This window comes from Leopardus geoffroyi, chromosome A1, assembly GCF_018350155.1.
Source record: "Leopardus geoffroyi isolate Oge1 chromosome A1, O.geoffroyi_Oge1_pat1.0, whole genome shotgun sequence".
Lineage (NCBI taxonomy): Eukaryota > Metazoa > Chordata > Mammalia > Carnivora > Felidae > Leopardus > Leopardus geoffroyi.
The window spans coordinates 133,969,688-133,991,163 of record NC_059326.1 but is presented as its reverse complement, the minus strand read 5'-3'; the positions used below and the strand labels follow the sequence as shown (position 1 = coordinate 133,991,163).

At 40.0% G+C, this 21,476-nt stretch overlaps 1 protein-coding gene across 19 annotated transcripts in view; it reads right to left on the bottom strand.

The window, feature by feature from the left end:
* The window catches only part of MAST4 (microtubule associated serine/threonine kinase family member 4), a 568,735-nt gene that overhangs the window by 38,120 nt on the left and 509,139 nt on the right, over positions 1-21,476 (bottom strand). For all 19 annotated transcript variants that reach the window (XM_045494932.1, XM_045494941.1, XM_045494949.1 and 16 more), the window contains 6 exons: positions 19,711-19,812; positions 16,452-16,584; positions 12,879-12,946; positions 9,835-9,920; positions 2,314-2,522; positions 815-953 (listed from right to left, as the gene is read on the bottom strand). In XM_045494932.1, the coding sequence (XP_045350888.1) occupies positions 815-953; positions 2,314-2,522; positions 9,835-9,920; positions 12,879-12,946; positions 16,452-16,584; positions 19,711-19,812 (737 nt within the window). The remainder of the gene's footprint in view (positions 1-814; positions 954-2,313; positions 2,523-9,834; positions 9,921-12,878; positions 12,947-16,451; positions 16,585-19,710; positions 19,813-21,476) is intronic.

Below are 21,476 nucleotides of genomic sequence, written 5' to 3'. Positions count from 1 at the left end.
GGGCAGAGAGAGAGGGAGAAAGAATTCCAAGCAGGCTCTGCACTGTCAGCACAAAGTCCGACGTGGGGCTTGAACCCATGAACCGTGAGATCATGACCTGTGCCAAGATCAAGAGTCAGAGACGCTTAACCTACTGAGCCACCCAGGCGCTCCATGAATAAATTTTTAAAAATCTTTTTCTGTACTTCCAAATTTTCTGGAAGAGCATGAGTTAATTTTATATAGTTCTCAGCACACTTAGAATCTTTACATATTACACGTAATGCTTATAGAGCTGTCTGAAATCAGTGGAGAAAGCATAAAAAATTTAATAAATGGTGTCAAGATGAATAACAGTCATTTGGGGGAAAAAGTCTATGTGTATCTCAAATCAGACACTAAAATGAACATCACATAGGTTTAAAACTTTTACATTAAATGGTGAGACAGTATATAATATCAAATATATCATCTTGGAGTAGGGAAGGGTTATCTAAGTATATAATACCACATGCCAAAACCATCCAGAAAGCAACCAGTAGCATTCTATGATTCAAAACTTAACATAATAAAAAACAAACTTTTAAAAATTTAATTAACCCTGGCTTTATCATCATCTTTTTCTTTTGTTCCTTAGAAGCTATTATTATAAGCCCCAGAACCTTTCAAGTACTATATAAACATTACCATATATACTGCCAAAATAAGTCATATGGGAACATTACAGGACAATTTTAAAATGCGCAAAGCAGCATTAAAAGAAAACATTTTTATAGACATAAGAAAACTTTCTGCATGGTGTGAAAAAAAAGATCTGTTTCCTCAGTGTGCATACTTGTCTGGTTTCAAATCCCTGTGTACAATTCCATAATTATGTAGATATTCCAAGGCCAAGACTGTCTCCGCAAAGTACATCCTTGCCATGTCAACAGGGAGAGGACCCATATTCTTCATCAAGGTAGCACAGTCACCTCCTATAAAACACAGACACAAGACTTGGCAGGTACAGTATCAGCTAGGATTGAAGATGACCATCAGTGCAGATTATAAAATAGCATCTACCCACAGACATAGTATACCAAGTTCCTAAGTGGGGACTGTGCAGAGTATTCCCATTTTTAACTAAGATGTGGTGTGGATAAAAAACATAAACATAAACATAAACATATATATATTTTTTAAGGCAGCAGTTCTCCTAAGAGCAGATCTGGTTTCAAAGTGGAAATGAAATTTGAAGAACAAAATACACCAGTATAAAGCATGGGTTCTGGAATTAGGCTCCTGGAGTTCAAATCCTGGCTCCGTTACGGGTGGAGAGATCTTAGGGAAGCTAGTCCTGGCACCCTTCTCTAATATCATGACAGTAAGACTGTCATCCCTTGTAAGATTATTAAGTAGATTACACGAGGTGATATATGCAACGAATTGAGGACATTACCAACACTTATTAAATGTGCGATAAATGTTAGTTATCATAACCACAACGAAGGTTAGTAAGGCCAAGCGCTGGTGTGCGTGGGGGTGGGGGAAACAGGTGGAAATCAGGCACGCTACGCTTTTGTCTTGTGTCTACTAGTAAAGTATCTAGTAAGTCTCCCACCTCTTGGGTTTCAGTTCACTCATCCGCAAAATGAAAAGGTCGAACTAGATGATATTTAATGTTTCTTAGAATTTTATAGTTTTGGGATTCTGCTCAAACAATTACAAGAGCTTAAATTAGATGCTTTTGAAGACTGTTTTGGCCTTTCCTCATCTCTGCCTTTTATTAACTTTGTTTATCTCAATAAGTCATGGCCAAACATGCAGAAATTGAATGTAAAACTGATGGAAATAAGAACATTTAAAAAGTAAACCATAAATGTCAAAAAAAGTAGTGCTAGATTTTCTTGACTTGTATCTCCTTTTCCCCTAAACTCATTTTTAATTTCATACCGTAGACCACAAAGAATGCATTTTTAATTCATTCTTTAAGAAACTCGGTGTCACGAATGATTTTTTATGTTATGTAATGAAAGTAGGTAGGAAAAATTCCATCACCTATATCCTAACTGTAATGACCAATTGAGAGGAGGTAGTTAGGATTAAAAGCTATTAAAAAAGCAAAACCACCGTTTTCCAAAAAGCACTAATTTTCCCTTTGTTATAGTAGAGCAGGCACTTTACAAGCAATTATCAGAAGATAATGACTGGAAAGACAGCCATCTCGGTGCCTGGCTTCAGTTGCTAGGTGGATACAACCATTGGGTAGCACAACAGGGAAAGCCTCAGCTACACAAAGGAGCAAGCAGCTTCTGGATACATGGGTCACGTTCTGTGTGTCAGAGGCTGATGTACCTTCCACATATTCCATGACCATGCAAAGGTGGCGCCTTGTTTCAAAGGAGCAGTACATGCTGACAACAAAGGGATTCTCTGCAAAAGTCAGGATATCCCGTTCCACAAAGGCCTGCTGGATCTGGTTTCGGAGGATGAGGTTCTGTTTATTGATCTTCTTCATAGCAAACCTCTGCCGGGATTCCTTATGCCGAACAAAGTAGACTGCCCTGAAAAGGAGCATAAGAGTTGGAGTTCACAGGAGGTGAGGATGCTTCTGGGTACGGGAAACCACGTGATCGTCAACATTTTTTTACATTCACAAGGAAGTTGGAATTCAGCTCACACAGCTATGCTAGCAGCTACATACATTCCATTCCAAGGCAAAAGCTTACAGCTAGTTTTATTTATTTCTTAATCTTTCAATAAAGGTAATCGGCTGTACATAAGGCACCAAATTCATCTTCATGGCAAGGATGGAAATGGACAGTTTCCAGAGTGAGCTATTTCCCAATAGGTAGCTGACGTTTTCAGTTTTTCCACAAACAAAATTCAGTATTTAAGTCAGAACAGGAAAAGAACAAAAGTACACACATACCATGACCTACATCCTTTTGGGCGTTAGATATATGTCACTGACTATATGACTAAAACAATAATTTTCTATACGATACCAATGATACCTGAAAAAAGGACCAAAGCTTCTTTGGGTAGGTGGCTTCCAGTTTGAAGGTAATTTACTCCCCATGACATTTCCAGATAAATGATAAGTGTGTACTAGGTCATAAAGAGGCTGTCCTACAATGAAGAGACCTCAGCATGATTTACACCTATGCCTGTTTTAACAGAAAATTCCTCTCCCAACATAAAAGGGGACCAATAATACACTGCATTTCCTTTCCATCCACCCCATGGCCAAGGTGACAGCCAACTTTACTGTAAAATGACGTTGCACTGAATTTCTGCTGCAAGACTCACTCAAACACTCTAGAGAACCAATTCTGGCTGGGGAAAGACAATGGACTCCCTGAACCTTGATGTGGAACAAACAAGTAAAAAGAGAGGAGGAGGCTTAAAACCTCACCTGGAAATGATGAGCAACAAGGAAAATGTCTTCGATCAGCTCATTTTCTCTTAAGTTACTCCTCACTTGTCATTATTGTGGGAGAATAGATTTGAACTGTTAGGAAATGCTCAAATAAGTAATAATTTACCCAAACAGCAATCATTCACAGTAAAGCATTCCAACGTTTGCCTCCTAAAATGAGGGATTATTCTGAGATGCCTATCCCACTATTTTCATTGTTCCTAAAAAGAGAATGTAAGGGCGACTAGAACACCCTAACTCCCTGCTGAACCAAGATGTCAGGGTAATCCACTTCTGTAAATCTTAGTATATTCAATCTCAGTTTAAGTGGTATTCACGCATTTCGCTCAAGTGTTCAACTAGCAAATCGCTTTTCTGTCAAGTATGTGTACGTGTATCTTTGTCTTATTGTATCCATCTTTCTCCTTCACTTGCAAAATCACACATCATTTTGTCTCTGTTCAATTTTTTTTTTCTTTACTTTTGTTTCCCCCTCATTATTTCTTTGGTCTTCTCTTCCTTCCTTCACCATATACAGAAAATCTCTTTTATCCACACGTTAGATAACCAACCCAAGGAACAATCTAGTGCTGTTATTCCCGCTGTACAACAAACTGACAAGGGAGCTGGGCAGCTAACACCTTCCACAGGGGCCATGGGTCTTCTTCAGGATGCCAAATGCTGGGGCTCCCATCAGCTGGGTTTATCTCCACACCTGTTTTTCTGGTGAGGCCTCATATCAGGATTAACTAATTTCAACAAATATTTAAACTGATGAAACATGAGTGTGAAAAGGAAAAGCTTTGTTGTTCATTAAAAAAAAACACACACACAAGTGGGATGCTTTGGAAAGTACTGATAAATGTGTTAAACGTGAGTTACCAAATAAAATTCCTATTTTAGTATGGGTGAGAAGGTTTTCTAAAGTTGACAAAATAATACAAATCTAGATTCCTACATTCAGAGTGCTTCAAGTTCTTACGTTACCTTTAAAAGCAGTGAAAAGTGGAAAACAAAAATGATGTATTACAAGTGTGGTTTATATAGGCTATCTTAAAAGGGCCTTATATCAAAAGACTAGTAGGAGTGTCTGGGTGGCTCAGTTGGTTGAGTGTTCATCTCTGGATTTTAGCTCAGGTCATGCTCCCCGGGTCATGGGATCGAGCCCTGTGTTGGGCTCCACATTGAGTGTAGAGCTTAAGATTCTCTCTCTCTCTCTCTCTCTGTCTCTCTCTCTTGGGGCTCAGTGGATTAAGTGCCCAACTTTGGCTCAGGTCATGATCTCACAGTTCCTGAGTTTGAACTCTGCTGATAGCTTGGAACCTGGGTCCTGCTTTGGATTCTGTGTCTCCCTCTCCCTCTGCCCTGCTTATGCACTCTCTCTCTCTCTCAAAACTAAGTAGACATTTTAAAAAAAGAGAGATTCTCTCTCCTTCTGCCCCTCCCACTTGTGTACACACACTCTAAAATTAAAAAAAAAAAAAGACTAGTTAATTTACACATATTGAGATTACATTAAATTAAAATGTTTACAGAGTGCATCTTTTTAATTTTTTAGTGTTTATTTATTTTTGAGACAGAGAGAGACAGGCATGAGTGGAGGAGGGGTAGAGAGAGAAGGAGACACAGAATCCGAAGCAGGGGCTCAAACTCATGAACCATGAGATCATGACCTAAGCTGAAGTCGGACGCCTAACCAACTGAGCCAGCCAGGTTCCCCTACAGTATGTGTCTTTTTAAAATGATTTCCTACTCTGACTGACTTCTAAATTAACTAACCAACGACTCATTCTTTCTAGGTCAGACTAAAGGCTTTTACAGTATTTTTCTTTTCCGAATACTGATTGGATAAAATCAAGCTCCTCCTCGCCCTCCCCAAACCTTGAGCTTCTCGTAGAGAAAATCTGGAAGGAGGACAGACAGATACTGAATCAGATATAAGGGAGCACAGAAAATAACCTGGTTTCCTTAAAAATAGAAGACAAGCAATGGTGAACACATATTGTCATGAGGAGGAATTTTTGTAACAGAATTTACTTTTTAAAATGAAAATTAGAATTTGAAACGTTGAAACAAATAGTATGTTTAGATAAGCACTTGCTGATGACTGACAGTCAAGTGGAAGACAGCTTACTTTCCCTTTCTTCTTTGAGTATTTACTATTGAGTAGCTATAGTGCTGAGGGTCCTCAGACATGATACTATGAACTTCACTTTAGACTGTCACATAGCTGACATTAGATTTTTAATCAACCATCAGCATTTCTTCCATAAACAACTGCTCAGCAATATGTTTATGAACAGTAGAAGTGGAGAAGGAAGAAGAGAACTGTCTAAGACTTAATGAAAGAACAAAGTAGCAAGATGCCTCAGGTCTAATTTGACCAGCATCCAGACCAGGTTTCTCAGTGCTCTGATGTGAAAAAGGACTCATATCTTTATTCTCAGATTTGCAATTTGTAAAACTTGATCTTTTTGCTTTCCCTTGCTATGATGTACTTAAAACAATCAGTTAATCCCTAGGGGAATTTACCTAAATCAACTGAAATTAATCCTATAGGTAGCTTGAGACATCACTGCCTCAGGACACACATATCTTGATCAAGTTGCAAAAGTCAACTAGGCTTCTTAATTAGAATTTGCTGTAGCTGGATTTCTGCTTCTCTTATTCAGTTTTTATAATACCATACTGCTTTAGGACTATTACTCTTAATGCTGAAATCTATAAATCTCTTTGTTTAGTAATAACTGTTGTCTCTCATATACATTTCCTCCTTTCCTGTAAGTTCATATTCCAGATCTACTTAAGTCAGTGGAGAGGAGAGACAGAGACTGAAAGAGACAAACAGCAGCCAGCTGACAGACATCTAACGCCGCTAAGCACAGGTGTAAACCAGCCAAATTCTAACACTGGACTGAACTGATTCAGCCCCACATTTCCTTGCTTTCTTTGAAAAGGCTGCTTCTGGGTCTCTTTTCCTACACCGACCTGCTTTTAAAGCAAGAAAACCCAAGGGGGTGAGGCAACTGTCCTCTGTGAGCCAAGCTTTACTCATTCCACCCATGCAGAACTGAGTAGTGAGAGGGTGGGGAGAAATGGAATCAGAAGCTGATGGGATCTAGAGCAGAATGAATCAGTCCTCTCGGGAGTGTGAATGTCTGATGCGTATAAAATTATGCTTAAGTCTGAGAGGCAATACGTGAATCCGTGCGAGCAGATCTGTACGTGGGAACAAGAGTGCATGTGTTAGAAAAAAGGCTACAAGGAGAGAGGGGTGGCCATCAACCCGCACACATGGGTCTCACGGCTCTCTTAAGTAAATGACCCCATCTTTTGAGGAGTAAAACAGACTGATGCGCAGCAAAGCCCGAAAGTAAAGCAAAGTGGGAGATGTCATGCCTTTCAAATTTAGTCTTTAAAAAAATTTTGTTTAAATGTTTCATTTATTTTTGAGACAGACAAAGCACGAGCAGGGGAAGGACAGAGAGAGGGGAAGACACAGAATCTAAACCAGGGTCTAGGCTCTGAGCTGTCAGCACAGAGCCCCAAACGGGGTTTGAACCCACGAAATGCAAGGTCATGACCTCAGCCGAAGTCGGATGCTTAACCAACTGAGCCACCCAGGTTTGGACCTCGGTTTTTTTTTTTTTTTTTTTTTTAATTTTTTTTTTTTCCAACGTTTATTTATTTTTGGGACAGAGAGAGACAGAGCATGAACAGGGGAGGGGCAGAGAGAGAGGGAGACACAGAATCGGAAACAGGCTCCAGGCTTTGAGCCATCAGCCCAGAGCCTGAGGCGGGGCTCGAACTCACGGACCGCGAGATCGTGACCTTGCTGAAGTCGGACGCTTAACCGACTGCGCCACCCAGGCGCCCCTGGACCTCGTTTTTAAAAATATTTTAAGTCAATTTTATTCTTTTACTTTGAAAATATTCAAAGCCGTAATTGAAAAATCCAGGTGGAATCACGAGAAGAAGGCCTTCTATACCCAATGAACCTGGCTCTAAGTTGTAACAAGAATACTGAGAGAAGGAAAGAGCACTGTTTAGAATTAGCACACCTGTGGCCATCCATGCATCCAAGCTTCTCTTTCCCCACATCTAAATGGAAATAGTATCGACACCACCCAGGGCTCTTGCGAGAAGACAGTATATATAAACCAACACGGTGCCGGGCACACGGCAAGTGTTAGCTCTCTACGAAGTGTTAAGTTGGCGTGAAGGGACATCTAACTTCCAGTCAGGGATCCGAAACAGGTAACGTGGAGAGAAGGAAACTGGATGGTATCAAATTAGCAGGTTGGCTTCATAACATGAACCGTCACTAAGTATGATGCGGAGAAAACGCTGATGTGTTAGAGCCCCTCCTAATGAGAGGGTTAGTTCCCAGGCCGGGCAATTTTCACAAAGTCGAGGCATCGGTGTCACTCTGAGCCATGGATGCTGAGTGGCAGACTGTGACACATGTCAAGGAAACTTCCAACAGCCCCAGATCATCTACCCAGTGTTCCACTGGAACACATAAGCTTACGATCAGCCTCCTGACTGGGTGGACCAATGGGTAGAGCCCTATTCAAATTTTGAACTAAAAATAATTAAAATGAAGGGGAAATCTGTCAGAGACGTAATGAGAGATTAAATCTGAGAAGAGCAAAAGAGGAAAAAAGTTTTGGCTGATGGGCAGAAGCTCCCACAGGCAGCTTGTAAGCCCATTAATGGCTTGGCCTGCATCCTGGGTGTTTAGTGATTCACAGCTTGTTTAACTTCTTGTATATTCCCAGCCATTCCCTGAAGTGTGATATACCTCATCTACTATACAGTGGTTTAATTGCACTACAAATGAGTTTACTCAACCAATTAGAACTCCAAATAGTGCTAAGATATATGCCCAAATTTTACACAAGTGGTGCTTCACAGATCATCTTATTCTAGAATTCCACTGCCAATAAAGTCTACCAGGGCTCAAACCCATAGACTCATTAAATCTAAGTTCAGTCTTTTCCCTAATGAAGGAAGAAATCCTCACATGATCTTGAAAACTAAAACGAACTAAAACCAAATAACAAACAAATGAAACTCACGAACAACTCTATACCCAAATAATTTCCTTAGGGGGACAAGTTTCAAAGGACCGTTGAACAAAATAAAATATTCTAAAAATAAAATATCAGAAAACATTTATAAGCTACATCAGGAAATATACCATTTGCCATAATTCTGAAAATAAATCAGTGAAGCACAGGAAGGACTCACAAATATTTAAGCTCTTCACTAAGTTAATGGTGTGGAAAATATTAGGTAAAAAAAAAATCGTAAGGAGAAATATCCCTTGTGGCGTAACAGAAATCGCTTTTATCTCATCTGCTCATATGTGTGACAAATGGCAATAAATGTCTATGGGATTGTTTATTGCTCTCCAAATACGGATGGAATTGAGATTAATACTTAATTAAACTAGAGCTCTTGGGCTGTCTAAGATGGATCAGGACACAATATGTGTATTAATTACCCTTCCTGTTTCTAAGGAACTCAGAAAGATCTTGTCACCATTGACCCTACACTGTGAGAAGAAAAGCTTATGTCCATGAAAACGAATCAAGAAAGGGGCACCACAGGAGCGCCTGGGTGGCTCAGTTGGTTAACCGTCTGACTCTTGGTTTTGGTGAGGTCATGATCTCACGGTTGGTGAGTTCGAGCCCCACATTGGGTTCTATGCTGACAGCCTGGAGTATGCTTAGAATTCTCTCTCCCTTTCTCTCTCTGCCCCTCCCTTCCTGTCTCTTTCTCTCTTTATCTCCCTCTCTCTCTCTCTCTCTCTCTCTCTCTCTCAAAAACAAGTAAATGAAACATAAAAAGAATTTAAAAAAAGAAAGGGGCACCACTAATGTGATCAGAGTATGGACATCAACTGAAAAAAAAAAAAAAAAACCTTGGTGTGATATAAAGACTAAAGGAAATGAACTGCTCTAAGTTTTCAAGCAGTCTTTTTACTACAGTACTTGTCTCACAAGGTTGACTGGTGGTGAGACTGCAAAGTACTGGTTAATTCTTAAGTAGTAATGCTATATAGGAGTGTAAATATGTTTAGAGATAAAGATTATATATATCCAGAGGTAGATGCGTGTGGATGCATATTTACAACCAGGAGTAGGCACTATGGCACTCAAAATAGTGGAATAAAGGAGGCAGAAACAGGGATTTATATAAAAACCTTCCATGACTTCATAAAGCCTCCTTCTCCATACTTCTAAAATAACTCCAGGTCACTTGATACGTTTTCTTGATGGAGTATCCAAATGAAAAATGATTGTGGCCGCACACTATAGCCACCAGTGAAGGAGCGGTAATCTGAAAATTCAAGTCCCTAATGACATCTATTTGGCCTAAAATAAATGTGAAGAATACATTACTCAGGTGTGTTAAGATACAACAGAGAGTTTTCTTGAATTACTCACCCATAGGCTCCATTGCTAATCAATTTAATCGTTTCAAAATCACTTTCCCGAGGTTTCCTTTGAAGTTTCAAGGAAGCATTGGAGCTCTTGGAAACAAAATATGGAAGTTAGAAAATAGCTGAAAACTCCAGACAAATGACTTTAACAGCAACATAAATAATATTAGCGTGATATGCTCCAGTTTTTTTTTTAACTTTTTTTTTTTTAACATTTATTTATTTTTGAGAAACAGCGTGAGCAGGGGAGGGGTAGAGAGAGAGGGAGACAGAATCTGAAGCAGGGTCCAGGCTCTGAGCTGTCAGCACAGAGCCTGACGTGGGGCTCAGACTCACAAGCCATGAGATCATGACCTGAGCTGAAGTCCGACGCTCAACTGACTGAGCCACCCAGGCACCCCTATGCTCTTGCTCTGGTGTTTAATACACTGAAGTCAGTATTGCAGCCAAAGGAACCTGAGAGACAACTTTCAAGATCAATGTCGCACAGCAGTGCTGATCCACTACTTCTCATGACAGAGCCTCAGTCTCATGTACGTGAACCCCCATTTCTGGGAGATGAAGGCACCGAGCTTTTGAAAATTTCCAAGTTTGATTTACCTTTGTAAACTATTCTTGTTAGCCTCATCCTGGTGTTTTCATGTTTTGAGACTTAAGTCCAAAATGTCAAGCCTTAATTCAGGTTTCAGTCAGCCGGGAAAGAACGGGCTGTTGTGGCTCTACACGAGCTGATGGATACACGAACTCTGGTCTGTCCCTGGCCAGAGAATGTCTGTGTCCTTTCTGCAGTACCTTTTGTTTGGAAAAGATAGTCGGCAACAAAGACGCTCGAACAGACAATCTGTGTGCCTTTCTTTACTTCCCTATCATTATTCTTACGAGGCTTTAAATATCTATTTTCAAAAAGATAGCTCTTTAAATGTTGAGCTCAGGGGCGCCTGGGTGGCTCAGTCAGTTAAGCATCAAACTCTCAATTTCAGCTCAAGTCATGATCTTGATCTCCTCCTGGTTTGTGGGTTTCAGCCCCTCACTGGGCTCTGAGCTGTAAGTGTGGAGCCTGCTTGGGATTCTCTCTCCCTCTCTGTCTCTCTCAAAACAAGTAAATCAACTTTAGGAAAAACATAAAATAAAAAGTTGAGCTCAAAGGAAAATCATAAGCAAAGTGTTATGTTTTAATTCTCTCATACTCCATGTATCTGAGCATTGAGAGGGTGAGCAGTGACAGCCTCTTTGCGTCTCCTGCGGAGTCCAGGATTCCCTTCCTATTATTTTAGAAGAAATCCTATGAGTCTAAGGTACGTGTCACCCTCTCCAAACCGAGGCTGTCATGCGCTAACATGCTGTCCCACTCATCTTTTGGAGACTTAGGTACCCAGCTTTCCATCTTCCTCTCTGGTCGCGTTCTCTCACCATCCTGGATGACTTCCGTGTCCCACAGGTAACTTACCCAACACCCTGGCCTCTGGGCTACTTTAGTTGCTCAACCCAACGACTGTTTCTGTCCTCTATTTCCCCTTGGCCTTTGGCACAAGTCTTAGGTCCAGTCATCACTGTTAACACCCCATCACAGAAAATGTAATTCGGGACAAGGACCATACACTTGTTCCACTATTCCACTCTGATGAGTCCCCAAGCTTTGGGCTGTTCAAAGCCCACCTGTCTCATTAACTCTTCCGCACCCAGGTGACCTCATTCATGCCCACGGATGATTCCTATGTCATTCAGAACTCCACCCAAAACTATCCCTCTGAGTGCCCCAAAATTCCACACCATATATATAGTTGTTAGTTTGATGGCTCTTTGTGACTGTCCCCCCCCAAAAAACTTAAATCTAAACACATTCAAAATTGTAATAAATATGATAGAATTAACAAAAATAACTATTGGGACCCCTGGGTGGCTTAAATAGTTGAGCTTTTAAGTGGTGATTTCATCTCACACTTGCCAGACTGAGCCCCAGGTAGGGCTCCCTGCTTAAGATTCCCTCTCTCCCTTCCTCCCTCTCTCTGCCCCTGTCCCCAGCTCATACGCACTTTCTGTTTCTCTCAAAAAACAAACAAAACACCCGCCAACTATCATTTATTTAGCATTTAGTAGTGCACTGACCTAACCATCTAACACAAACTATCTCATTTAATCTTTTATTTTTTTTTTTTACAGAAGAGGAAACTAGGCACAGAGATTCCCACAGCTAGCAAGAGGTATGGCCAGCTTTCAAATCCAGGCAATGTTACTCCAGAGCTTGGGTTCTTAGCCCCCAGGCAATACAGCTACCTCTCTTTTCTGACCACCCCCAACTCACTCCAGGCTGGTTCCCTGGATGACGGCATCCTGAAACTGTCACCTGTGCCACTGCATAGTCTCCTGAGTGGCTTCCCCGTGGTCACCCCTGTGTGTTCCCCTCACCCCATCTACTGTCTGGACTGTAGTCAGAAGACTGGAAGCCATGACTCTGATTGGGTCATCCTCCGGTCTACTTGTCTCCACCCCACAAACACACCCATTTCCTCCAAAGTTCAACTGCTTCCCACTGTTCCTTGAAAGAAAAGATTTGACAAAGATGAGCAACAGGGACCTGTATGTCAGGTTTTTACCCAAGCTCTCCAATCTTTGTGGTCTCCTTGCCCTTGCTCTCAGATGCACTCTGCTCCCTTGTGGCACAGTTTTTGCCCAGGATGTTCCCTGGGCCTGGAATGTTCCCTCTGCCCCTTCTTATCCTAGCAACTTCTCATGTCACATCTCCTGCGCCATTTCCTTGGGAGATCTTATTGGACTGGTAAGACTAAGGTCAATTTCTGTATGTTTAGTAGCACATGGCCCTTTTTCATCATTGATCTTATATTCAAGTTTAGCATTTTTCTTTTTTCATGCATGATTTTTTACTAATTTTTTTCTCTTTGAAAAAAAGGACTAAAATTATATGCTTACTGCCTTGCACATAGAAGCACAATACATGCTTAGCGAAGAGACAAAGTAATTAACACACTCCAAATCTCCAGATGTTGATAAACAGAAAAACAAACATATTTCATCAAGAAAGACACTTACACTCACTGATTCATCTGTTTCTGGTGTTTCTGCTGTCCCACTGTCATAGTTTCCCAACTGAGCCATTTCTAAATTAAAAACAAACAAACAAACAAAAAAAGCAAAGTTTAAGAAAAATACAACAATTTTAACTAGATAAGAAGTAATATCTTTGATATTAAAAACAATCTACTCTCTACTTCAATATACCCATGGGAAAATCTTAATCAAAAATGGTAAGAGCCACCAGCTGCTGTTTTTGAAATTGTTCATTATATGCCCTTCTATAGAACCCTATTTCTTATGAACACCTAGACACGGGTACTTGAGAGCTGGGCTTCTGCTTCAGCTAGCAGGATTCAGTAGTCGACGCAATCACCATGGGGTGGGGTTGGGGCAGGTGTGTGTGTCAATGATTATTCTTATGATAGGATTCTCAAGACAGGCAAGTCTTCCCAGGCTCTGAAAGGCATCAAAGATACACGGACCACAGCTCAGAGATGATTCTCAACTTGTGGCTGAGCATTCCTTGCTCCATTTCTTTCACATCCACTGAGCAATATCCCCTTCCTGGTACACTAAGAATTTGCAATTTGTCACAAAGAAAGTAACAGTTGTTAAGAGACGCTTGACGATGAGAAGGCTTGGGTCACCACAGTCAGCACTTACTAGGGACCTTTTAACCTCAGGCTCTTCCTCTGTAAGATGGGAACAATGTATTCATCTTTTACTAGTTTCTTATAAGTACAATATAGGATATTCGTGTAAAGCTCTTAGCATGTTGACTAACAAAAATTAAGTGTTCACTGAATACTGATTGTTATTTATTACAATCCAGCATGGGCTGGATGCCACATGCCTGACAAAGTACTACCTTGGTGGTCTGCTTAAAAGACACAAAAACAAAAAAGAAAAACAGAAACAAACAAAAAGACACAGGCATTTAACCGCTCAATCCACAATGGAACACATCTCTGAGTCTACCTAAGTAAATGAAGAAACCAAATTCATTTTATGTTCATTTTAATTTCTACACCTAAAAATATGTTTAAGTAAAAAAAACCCAAAAAACATGAAGGAATTCCCTCCAAAACTTTGATAGGTAGTTATCTCTGAGTGGTAAGACCACAGGTAATTTGCATTTTCTATTTTTTCAAAATTGAACGTGTATGCTAAGTTATATATATATATATATATGTACATATATATATAATAACTTATACATAAGTTATAGTTTTTAGTTACCTATTTTTGTATGCATCTAAAAGGAGTCCTTAGGCTCTCATTTCATGTATTCATATTCTTATAAATATAATCATCCTTTTTGGGAGAGATTACACATAAAAGATAGGAAGCGAAACAACAATGGAGTGTTGTCTCCAGATAAAAATTAACAAACTCCAGAATCTACAGTAAGTGAAGACTGTCACTAACTTTCCCGGTCTACCAGTAGCCGAAATTCAAGACTAAAAATGAGCTCAGTACTAACTACGTGCTTCCTTGGTGTCATTCCAGTGATGTCAACATCCTCTCTGACTAGGACCTTAGATTGTTGAACTGGTAGCTGAACCAAAATGTGTTCACTTGGAGGGATTCTCAAGGAAGAGACTGACTTGAATATTGTTTGAATAAAAAGGCAATAGTAGCTAACATTTATTAAGCATTACTGCATCCTGGGTAGAGAAATAACTCACATAATCCTAAAAACATCTCTATGAATAGGTACCACTACCCTGGTCTTAGGGAAAGAACACAGAGGCACAAAGAGGCCCATCAACTGCATGGTCAAGGTCACAGCCTGCAGGGCTGGTCCCGGGGTGCAGACCGGGGCATTCCCACTCCACACCCTCACTCCAGACTTTCAAAGGTCAGGCTGTAGGCCTGTTAGTGCAGATGCTGACAAGAAGGGAAACAAATGGAGACCAGATTTTGTCATAACAGCAGGCTAAGTGATATTAAATCGATTAAAAATGATCCTCAGATCTGAATCAAGAAAACAAAGTGTCAAGAGTTAAAAACACAACTCCCAGTGATAAATTTGCATTACTAAACATAAAACTGGTCCAAGATCACTATTAAAATTTATTTAAAGTCTCTATAAAGGTACACAAATGGGCCTCAGATTATTCACCTACCGAAGTTCAGCCTACAGTGTTATTTCCCTCCAGGTAAGAAAACTGTGAAGTGCTCAGTCGCTCTACAGTTCAAGGGCTGAAACAACCTTAACTCTACCAGCGTGAACAGTCACTATAATACACTTTGACAGCCTCCCCACTCCAATTATTTTCATAAAAAAACAAATTAAAAGATGGTTCTGTTTTAAATAGGATTTCTGCTAAATAACTATTATCTGAGAAATACATATTATTTGCAAGCAGTGGGTAGTAATGGAATGGAACCAAGAGTCAGCTTTTGAAGCAGGAAGCTAAGGCATCATTTTGTAATGCCTGAAGAGATTTTTAAAACTCATCTAAATACCATTAAACATCTGCCCTTTTTATTTCATTGATTTAAACCATTTCTGAAGACTCATGATTCAAAAAGGTAAAGATGGTAATTTAAAAGCCATGGGGAAAAATCTCTCCCCAGGGAACTTTTCAGAAAAGCAGCCACCAGTCTCTGATAAGTGATGAATCTGTTGTGGTATTGCTTTCAGTACAGTATAAATTTATCTGGCATTATCTCCCAGTAATGCATGCATCATTTCACTGGAAGCAAAGATCGGATGGCCGTAAGAGCAAACAAAGCAGGGGAAAGAGGAGAGCAGGGCAGAGAGCAGCAGGTTCCCTGGCTTTAGATGGGAAAATATCTGTGCCAACAGTCACCATCATTACAAACAATTTAGCAAGATAAACACTGTTTGCAAATTCAATTTAATGAACCAGGAAGACAATTTTGAATAGAGGAGCCTATGATTGTTTTTGACTCTTTTTAGGCAGTATGTAACTCAAGTGTTTTAAATGACCACCCTGATAGTAACGAGTAGGAAAAGGTAGGGGGCTGCGGGGGGGGGGGGGGGTCATTTACCAGTATTAGATTTTTTAAAGAACCGCTAACAGGGTGCTTAGTCTTGGGTGTATTTAATAACATCAGATGTATTTTTTCATCTGAACCGACCAGAAATGCTTTCATACGCTTTAAAAAAACATTTCCCCCCCACGGACATTCCTGTATATTATCATTTTTTTCGTAATTTTTTTTGTTACATGCAAAAACAGATCTACCAACACTGCGCCCGATCTATATCTATCATCAGTTGCACTACTCCCCAACTCCTTTAAATGTCACTTTTAATTTAATTATAATTAATTTCTTTAGCAACATCTTCAAAAGTACAAGTGCACTTGAGGAGAACCCAACGGAGCTCTGCTGGAGAAAAAACAGAGAAAGCTGAAACCGAAACCCTTTCAGGACACTCTGGCATTGTCAGGCTGACAGGCCCCTAGGATTTCAAGGCCTATCCCTATACTGCAGGTACAACACAAAATAGGTCATGTTCACCTTTTCTTGTGGCAAAAGTAAAGAGCTGCTAAGTTCCTGTATGAAGTCACAGAGCGTAGGCAAGTAAAAGGCCAGCCCAACCCAGGGACTCACCTTCCAAAGGATCCTTATTGAGCCCCAGCTGGCTAATGATGTACCTGGGAATGTCAGTTTTAATACCCTGTCCTTCTTTGGCATGGCCTTCGGCTGCTTCCAACAGGTAGTAAAATTCTTCAGGATCAAATTCCTAGCAGAAGACAAACACAGATGGAAACTAACTTGAGCCAAAATTCTCTGAGGTTTTAGTGCATCAATTCCATTCACAGTAACATTTGCTGGATATACATGGCTGTGGTTTGTGCAGAAAGGAAGCAAATGATTTTAAAAAGTATATAATTCTCACCTTGTATTTGAAGCCTTTCATATTCTGAGGCAGTACATTTAAGTCCTTGGTAACTCACACAACAACCACTTCCAGATTCCTCGTAATGTAATTTTGGAGGTTCTGTATATGCTCCATTTAAGAAATCTATCTCATTGAAAATGAACAAGTCTAACATTTAAATAATGCTTTTTGAGTAAAACTTTAAAATCCAGGGGGCGCCTGGGTGGCTCAGTGGGCTGAGCATTCAACTCTTGATTTTAGCTCAGATCATGATTTCAAGGTTCGTAAGGTCAAGCCCTGCATCGGGCTCTGCGCTAACATCACAGAGCCTGCATGGAATTCTCTCTCTTCTCTCTCTGCTCCTCCCCCTCTTGCTCTCTTTGTCTCTCAAAATAAATAAATTAAAAAAGTAAAATTAAAAAAGTAAAATAAATAAAATAAAATAAAATCCAGAAATCTCATCCAGAAGATTCAGTTTCTCCTTCTCCATAAACAGCCACAAAAGGAGTAATGCTAGAATATATATTCTCGAATGTTTTGCAGGAAACTCCATTAGTACAGAGGTATCCAAAAATATTTTTTTAAATCTCAATATTACCATTTTATCAGTATATCCTAAAGTTAATACTCCCATAATGTGAAGATGAAGAAAGAAAAATATGAAATCAATGTTTTCGATTACCAGTGCCTATTTTAAAAATTTGGTAGCACATTTTACTCACGTCTTTTACTTCCTTTGGCTGTTACTTCTAGGATGTAATAAAAATCTTTAGGATTCCATCACTCTAGATGGATGCCATGGGTTTATGTGTCGTAAACAATTATGTTTACGGATTTAAATGACAGTTGCTACTTTCAGTTGTATTTCCTAAATGTTATTCCCCCAGGATGTTACCCATTTTGATTAATGCCCCAAATAGGCAACTTTAGAATATCAGCATTTCACCTGAATTACTCAAGGGTTTCTAAAGATTATGTATAAAGAGGGGTGCCTGGGTGGCGCAGTCGGTTAAGCGTCCGACTTCAGCCAGGTCACGATCTCGCAGTCCGTGAGTTCGAGCCCCGCGTCGGGCTCTGGGCTGATGGCTCAGAGCCTGGAGCCTGTTTCCGATTCTGTGTCTCCCTCTCTCTCTGCCCCTCCCCCGTTCATGCTCTGTCTCTCTCTGTCCCAAAAATAAATAAACGTTGAAAAAAAAAATTAAAAAAAAAAAAAAAAAAAAAGATTATGTATAAAGAAAGCTCGCTGTGGGGCGCCTGGGTGGCGCAGTCGGTTGAGCGTCCGACTTCAGCCAGGTCACGATCTCGCGGTCCGTGAGTTCGAGCCCCGCGTCAGGCTCTGGGCTGATGGCTCAGAGCCTGGAGCCTGTTTCTGATTCTGTGTCTCCCTCTCTCTGCCCCTCCCCCGTTCATGCTCTGTCTCTCTCTGTCCCAAAAATAAATAAACGTTGAAAAAAAAAAATTTAAAAAAAAAAAAAAAAAAAAAAAGAAAGCTCGCTGTAAAGAGAGTAAAGCCAAAGGAGCGTATACACTCAGTGCCCTTTCTGTAAACTTACAATGATACACAGCACAAGCCTGAAACAGTAGGTATAAGACCAGTGGTTGGGGAATGTTCCCTAAAACTCTAAAGCTCCAGTTTCAACAGAGCTTCAAATAGTGTTGAAAACAGCAACATTTTCAACGCTACTTCTGAGCTCACTCGTTTCTGTCTTTGAGAGGCTATACTTTTACTTTTTCTCTTCTGGTGTGGAGCGATGACTGAAAAAATTCACTTCCTCTTTTAAGGCAAGATTGTCTATTCGCGTATCTGCTGTTGTCCAGAGAAACAGGTTAGAATGCTAAGTGGCATTTTCCCTCAAATGAAACAAATGCAGGAAGTCCACGCATGCGGTGCATAATTCAAAAAGTACAATGGGAGACACAGTACAAAATCAGACTTCCTTTTGCTGGCATTTGCCAGTCACACAGTTCTCCTCCCAGAAGCATCCAGAGTATTTTTTCCCCCTTTATCCTTCCAGAGACAAAGCCAAGTGGTGCTTTTGATTCTGTGGTTCTAAGGGTCCTGGCCACTGACGGAAAGACCTACTCCACCATGCCCCGCCCTGTCTCCTCAAGATTTCCCTTCTCCCGTGACTCTCAATGCACTGGTATATTTTTTAGGGGGCAGTGAACATTCCACTATTACAAAAAAGCTATGAATTTTAATCAAAATAAGGGCAAAACCCTAGCAATCCCACCCTATACGTATGTGTGTGCATGTGTAATACCACAAAGCTGTACTGCACGGGGTACAAATATTTCTGAAGTGTCGCAAATACTTTAGTGACTAGCAGAACTTAAAAGTGAGTGTTGATACAGTGCTAAGCCCCTTAAAACTATTCTCAGGCTCAAAGCTTCATGTGTGTTCACAGTGTGGACTGAAATTTCAACCAGAGTTACATAAAACAAAAATTTTTAAATAGGAAAATGATTGACGAAATGAACTAATCTCTGAAAGTCTCACTTCTTGAGGTCTGTATGAGACGCTGGGGTATTTGCCCAAGCTGGTTGCTGCCTAGCATTTATTTCTAACATGCCGCATTTTAAAAACAGATGATAATAACTATAGATTATTATATATCATATTGCTGGTGTCCCTTTCTCTGCATCTTGCCAACACCAAAAAAGTAAGGCTCAAAATGTTTTAAATTAACTGTCACCCAGTATCTATGCTAAGGTTAACAAGCACATTAGTTCATGATTATCCTTCACGTTTGACCAGAATGTGATGTGATTATCACTGAATACAGCACAAATCCTAGAACTCTGACTTAAAACCAGAAAACAAAAATCACATCAGGATGTCCTCATAAACATTCACAAGTTGTAGTTCCTGCTGACTCTTTCCATTTAACTCTGGTCTTTGAAGCCAAAGAAACTGAAAGTTTCTGATGGTCACTGCCTTCCCACAGTTAACAGTAAATAATGGAGTCACATCTAGGGGCAACTTACCAGACACTCTAATAATCGAGCTGGGCGGGCAATAACAATTAGGATCTTTCGAACCAGTTGTTTAATAAATGCCAATTCTCCACTTTCTGAACGATCATGAGCCTATAAGAAAGATGATACAGAGTTGCTCTATTCAGTGGAAAAGGAAATCAGCAAAGCACGCTAATTAGATAATGACAAATCTCTGAAAATTAAGTGATTTAGAAAATACCTTTCACAGACAGATAAGCGGACATTATCTCTTCATAAATGGACACCGTTAAAATTCTTTACCTACAAAATGGCTCTATTAGCTAAATTTCAATTGCATAACTTTGATCTATTCGGTGTTAAAAATCAAATGTTAAAACTCCTAATGTCAACCATGAATGATGGAGAGATTAAGAGATTATGATGCATTAAGTACATGATACAAGTGGAGTGGGAGGCTGATAAGGGACCTTGATTTACCAGATATAGCAACTTTAGCTATGAAATGGCTAACACAGTGAAGGGCTGCTTTTGTTATCCTGGACATTTAACACAGTCATGAAATATATTTTACACGTGCACCATGATTAGCCTACAAATTTGTTATTTTACGACCTGTAAGAAGTGTGCACTGCTGATTTCAAATGTGAGGGAGATAACGTTTATACGTGGATATATTCATACCAATTTGATTTCGCATATTGAATAAATTATACCTAGGCACTCAACTCAGTAAAATTTGACTTTAAATCTTTTTAAATTTTATGTTATCGTGTGCCTGGGTGGCTCAGTTCATTGAGCATCTGACTTCGGCTCAGGTCATGATCTTGTGGTTGATGAGTTCGAGCCCCACGTCAGACTCTGCGCTGACAGCTCAGAGCCTGGAGCCTGCTTCGGATTCTGCGTCTCCCTCTCTCTGCCCACCCCTCCCCCCGACTCGCGCTCACTCGTGCTCTCTCTCTCAAGAATAAACATTAAGAAAAAATTTTTTAAACTAAAAATAATCAGTTCATTCCTACTTCTTACTTCTAAGAATTATCAGCTATAACCAAAGCCAGAACATACAATGGGTTGTATTAACTCAAATAATATTTTATATACTAACATTATTGGGGAGGGAGGAATTCTGTTAAGACTAACACCAAACAAAATCGCACAGCATGAGAAGAAAGTTTCCAGGCTGCCAAGAGCAAGCACCAACACTAATGGATACCCTGTGTTTATATTTTAAGCATTGGCCGCTACAAGAAATACTAAGACCCATATTTGAAAGTAGGTTATAGTTTCCTATGGATATTATTTTCTTTGGCTAAATACACCTAAGTGAGAAAACAAATGGAGACATCAAGCATTTCATCTGGAACAGACCTAGACCTCAGGACTTTAAAAAGCCATCAGTTAAATCAACCTGCTCAAAGCCACAGGGGGACCTTGCCTGGGTCTACAAAAGACTGACAATGGGGAAAGCGGCCAGGAGATACCAGGCACACAAAGTCACAGCTGGGAACTAACAACAATTGCATCCTGTGGAAGGTAAAGGAAATTCCCACAATAAGGACTCCATCTGAAAGGCACAAGCTTCCCTGTGACTCTTTAGCTCCAAACTCTGGAAGGACACTGTCAATGTCATTCTGAAGATAGTTTTAATTTTCACACAAGGACTGAAGAAAATGTTTATCCGTGAAGATAAATAAGACAACCCAACAATGCTCTTCATACCACAAGTAAACACGTTTCTCTGCTCAAAAGACAAATTTCTCTAAATATCAACAATTATATTATGCTATATGGCATAT